Source organism: Glycine soja, unplaced genomic scaffold (assembly GCF_004193775.1).
Source record: "Glycine soja cultivar W05 unplaced genomic scaffold, ASM419377v2 tig00035847_1_pilon, whole genome shotgun sequence".
Taxonomy (NCBI): domain Eukaryota; kingdom Viridiplantae; phylum Streptophyta; class Magnoliopsida; order Fabales; family Fabaceae; genus Glycine; species Glycine soja.
The window spans coordinates 1-5,177 of NW_021144002.1; the positions used below are offsets into that span (position 1 = coordinate 1).

The 5,177-nt window shown below is 35.8% G+C and overlaps 1 protein-coding gene across 1 annotated transcript; it reads left to right on the forward strand.

Moving 5' to 3' along the window:
• Positions 1-3,277: 3,277 nt before the first annotated feature.
• LOC114404441 lies at positions 3,278-4,558 on the forward strand. Its single transcript, XM_028367384.1, has 3 exons — positions 3,278-3,369; positions 3,782-3,825; positions 3,919-4,558. Exon 3 carries the CDS (start codon positions 3,931-3,933, stop codon positions 4,474-4,476), a length of 546 nt encoding a protein of 181 aa, XP_028223185.1. The 5' UTR covers positions 3,278-3,369; positions 3,782-3,825; positions 3,919-3,930; the 3' UTR covers positions 4,477-4,558.
• The last annotated feature ends 619 nt before the right edge of the window (positions 4,559-5,177 follow it).

The window sequence follows — 5,177 nt, forward strand, 5'->3', positions numbered from 1 at the left end:
TGCAGGTTTCTTTGAGAAAGAAGTGGTACATAGAATAGCGGATGCTCAAAACATATGACTGGAGATGCATCAAATTTTACACATATATCTCCAATGAAAAGCGGGCATGTAACATATGGTGACAACAACAAAGGTAGAATTCTTGGAGTGGGTAAAATAGGTACAATTCTTCAAACTCCATTGAAAATGTTCTACTTGTTGAAGGCCTTAAGCACAGCCTGCTTAGTGTTAGTCAATTATGCGACAAAGGCTATCTAGTATCATTTGATTCTCAGAAATGTCTTATAAGAACATAAGCATGACATTAATATAAAGCATGTAGGACATAGAGTCAATAATGTTTACATGATAGACTTAAGCATAAACAAAAACAATCATTGTTTCTTAGTAAAGATGATGATCCATGGTTATGGCATAAAAGAATTGCTCACATAAACATGGATCACTTAAATAAATTAATTTCAAAAGATTTAGTAGTTGGTTTGCCTAAATTGAAATTTGAAAAAGATAAACTATGTGATGCATGTCAAAAGGGCAAACAAACTAGAGTCTCATTCAAACCTAAAAATGTTGTTTCAACCACTCGACCATTACAGTTATGCATATGGATCTATTTGGTCCATCTAGAACCATGAGTTTTGGAGGAAATTACTATGCTCTAGTTATAGTTGATGATTTCTCTAGATATACTTGGACACTATTTATTACACATAAAAGTGATTCATTCCAAGCATTTAGGAAACTTGCTAAAGTCATACAAACAAGAAAAATCTCAAGATTGCATCCATTAGAAGTGATCATGGGGGTGATTTGAAATAAAGATTTTGAATTATTTTGTGATGAACATGGTATTGAACATAATTTTTCTGCACCAAGAACCCTCAACAAAATGGAGTTGTTGAGAGGAAAAATAGGTCATTGGAAGAATTGCAAGAACTTTATTAAATGATACTTCTCTTCCAAAGTATTTTTGGGCTGAAGCTGTCAATACTGCATGTTACATCATGAATAGGGCCTTGATAAGACCTATTTTAAAGAAAACCCATATGAGTTATTTAATGGTAGAAACCTAATATTTTCATCTACATGTTTTTGGTTGCAAGTGCTTTGTACTTAATATGGTAAAGATAATCTAGGAAAATTCGATGCAAAATCTGATGAAGGCATTTTTCTTGGATATTCATTACAAAGCAAAGCATATAGAATATATAATAAGAGAACTATGAATATAGAGGAATCCATTCATGTTACCTTTGATGAATCTAATGCTATATTGTCAAGAAAGAATATGCTAGATGACATTGCAGATTCTTTAGAACATATGAACATTCATGAACAAGATTCCAAAGGAAATGACAAAGGAAACAATGAAGATCCTCCAGAAGAAGTCAAATCCATGATGCACTCCCAAGAGAATGGAAAACTTCAAGAGATCATCCCCTCGACAACATTATTGGTGATATCTCAAAAGGGGTAACAACTAGACACTCTCTTAAAGATTTATGCAATAATATGGCTTTGTATCCATGATTGAACCTAAAAATATAAAAGAAGCCATAATAGATGATAATTGGATCATTGCCATGCAAGAAGAATTAAACCAATTGAAAGAAATAATGTGTGGAAATTAGTAGAAAACCTGAAAATTATCCTATCATAGGAACAAAATGGGTTTTTAGAAATAAATTAGATGAACATGGTATAATTATTAGAAATAAAGCCAAGTTAGTAGCAAAAGGGTATAATCAAGAAGAAGGAATAGACTATGAAGAAACATATGCTCCTGTTGCAAGATTAGAAGCCATTAGAATGCTATTGCATATGCATCCATAATGAATTTTAACTTTATCAAATGGATGTTAAGAGTGCCTTTCTAAATGGCTTAATTCAAGAAGAGGTATATGTTGAACAACCCCCTGGTTTTGAAATTCCTGATAAACCAACCATGTTTTATAAATTACAAAAGGATCTTTATGGTTTGAAACAAGCCCCTAGGGCATGGTATGAACGATTAAGCAATTTTCTTCTAGAAAAAGATTTCTCCAGAGGTAAAGTGGATACCACATTGTTCATAAAGAGAAAGCATAATGATATTTTGTTGGTTCAAATATATGTTGATGATATAATTTTTGGATCCACTAATGATTCATTGTGCAAGGATTTTTCCCTTGATATGCAAGTGAATTTGAAATGTCAATGATGGGAGAACTAAAGTACTTTCTGGGATTACAAATCAAGCAAACTCAAGAAGGTATATTCATCAATCATCCAAATACTGCAAGGAATTGATCAAAAGATTTGGGATGGATAGTGCAAAACACATGTCTACACCGATGAGCACTAATTGTTACTTAGATAAAGATGAATCTGGTCAGTCTATAGACATAAAACAATATCGAGGTATGATCGGATCTCTTCTTTATTTATCTGCTAGTAGACCTGATATTATGTTTAGTGTATGCATGTGTGCTAGGTTTCAATCCAACCCCAAACAATCACATTTAAGTGCAGTAAAGAGAATCATGAGATATCTATTAGGAACAATCAATTTAGGATTATGGTATCCTAAGAATTCAACATGTAACTTAATAGGATATTGAGTGAATAGGCAATTTAGTCCCTGAGATTGTAACCAGTTTGCATATTAGTCCTTAACTTAAATTTTAATTCAAAATAGTCCCTATCTTTACATTCGTTATGCAAATAAGTCCTTACCGTTACATTCGAAGTTAACGTCGTTAATGAGATGTATTGTTGGCAATTATAGTGCCACGTAGGCTAACTAACGTGGCACTATTATTGGTAGTATTGCAAAATAGTCCTTCTTCTTCACTGTGCTTCTTCTTCGTCATCCTTCACTCAACCACTGTGCTTCTTCTTCGTCATCCTTCATCTTCTTCTTCTCCCTCTCCTCTCCCTCTCTCCCTTCCTAATGTCATCTCTTCATCTTCTTCCCGGTGCCACCACCACCCTCAACTCCGCATTCCTCCTCCACCCCCATTCTCCCCTCTTCCCCTCCAAAACCCTAACCCCCAAAAAACCCAAACCCCCTCTGCCCTCCTCCAGTGGAATTGCAAACCAAAACCCCAACCCAAACCCTTTTGCAGAACCTATTGGTGTACCTTGGGCATAAAAAAGTCGCAGGAGTTTGCCTTCATAATTTCCCTCAATCTTGAAGCAAGAAATTGTTCCATCCTGTTGTAACCACTTTCAGATTTCTTAATTGACCATCGTCTTGTTTGAGCATCTCTAGATTACAAGCCTCCTGAGTAAAAAATTTCATTGACGTTACAAGCCTCCTGTGTTTCATTCACCGCCGCATTTTGTTCTTGTTGTTGCTCTTTCAACAGGAAACTCCTCCTTCAACAGGTACGCCATAGAACATTAGAATCCATCTTCTTTTTCTTGCTGGTATTAATTTACGGTGGGACCACATTGGAATTCATGCCTAAACTTTTTTCTGAGTGCCCTGTTTAACTTTAAACCGCTTCATTTTTTTTTAATTGGCTTTGACATATTCAATTTTTTTTAAATATAAGATAGTGCCTAAGTAGTATTGAACAGGTTGATGAAATCCATTATTGACTGATGCAAAATTGATACAGTCCCAGTACATTTGCTTCTCAATAAAAAGATATTTCCCAAGTCAAAACATTTTGGGGGTTTCTCTCACAAATGATAATATCAATTATTTAGTACTTGCTCTTTGCATCTGGTGGGGTGTTTGTTTTCATGAAGTTAGAAACTTCGAATAATATTTGTTCAAATTTCAACATTTCAGATTATGAGTGCGGTTCATTACTCTTGAAGCAAGGTTTGGTGGGGGTAAAAAAGGAATGAGTTTTGTTAATTCAAATCACACCCGTGGTTTCACATTATTCTTAATCGGGAAACTGAATTAAGGGTATTTTTGCATAGGGGAATAAGATCATGCCTGGCATTCTCTCAAGGCTGAATGCAACCATTTACTGTCGCATTCGGGAAGCAATAACAAGGCAACAAGGAGTGCCGACATCCTTGTACAGAAGTTCAGCTTTGCCTCTTTGTTCGCTCACTTCAAGTCACACACTTCACACAAAATCAATGATTACTGCCTCACATTCCAATGCTATGCTGGGAGATGTTTATGCTTATGGCTTAATCTCAGGTCGTGGTAGTGTGCGAGACTTCACAAAGCCTGCTGTAGGTTGCTTGAGGGGTAGTGTGAATCTAAGGAGACTACAACCATTGTATGGTCCTTTGAGTTTTGGGTGTTCTACTTTTGATGCTAATAGGAGGATCCGGGATTCGAGTTTGCTGCATGGATCATGGCTCAAGAATTTCTCAGCCTCTTCTTCTGCTTGCTACTCAGTCGGGGCTGCACATGCTGTCTCATTTGATGGAAGCCCTCCTGATGAACAGCTTGCAAATTCCTCTTTTTCGCCTGACCCGTATGTAATTGTTGTTCTTAATATTTTGAATTCTATTTCTCCATGAATTGCTTCAAATAATATATTTTGGATGCCGATTTTGATGCCATGAAGGAAGCTTACCCTATTTATACCGTGTTTGAAAGAGTGGGGTAATGATTCTGCAGCAATTTGTGTTTCTTTAGATTTTTCAATTTAGTCCTTGCCACATTGGACTCAAACTTGCCACATTGGGTTGCTTACGTGGACTGAGGTGTGCCAAATAGACATTTGACTAACGGAATAAATTAGATTTTAACAGCAAGGACTTATTTGCATAACGGATGTAAAGATAGGGACTATTTTGAATTAAAATTTAAGTTAAGGACTAATATGCAAACTGGTTACAATCTCAGGGACTAAATTGCCTATTCACTCTAGGATATTCTGATTCTGATTTTGCCGGATCTAAAACTGATAGAAAAAGTACAAGTGGAACTTGTCAATTTATTGGATCGGCTCTTGTCTCATGGCATTGTAAGAAACAAAACAGTGTTGCTTTATCTACTGCTGAAGCGGAGTATATCTCTGCCGGTAGTTGTTGTGCACAGATTTTATGGATGAAGCAACAATTATCTGACTATGGCATCATTCTTGATCGCATACCTATTAAGTGTGATATTACTAGTGCCATAAATCTATCCAAAAACCCAGTTCAACACTCAAGAACTAAACATATAGAGATTAGACACCACTTTCTTAGAGATCATGTCCTAAAGGGAGATTGTG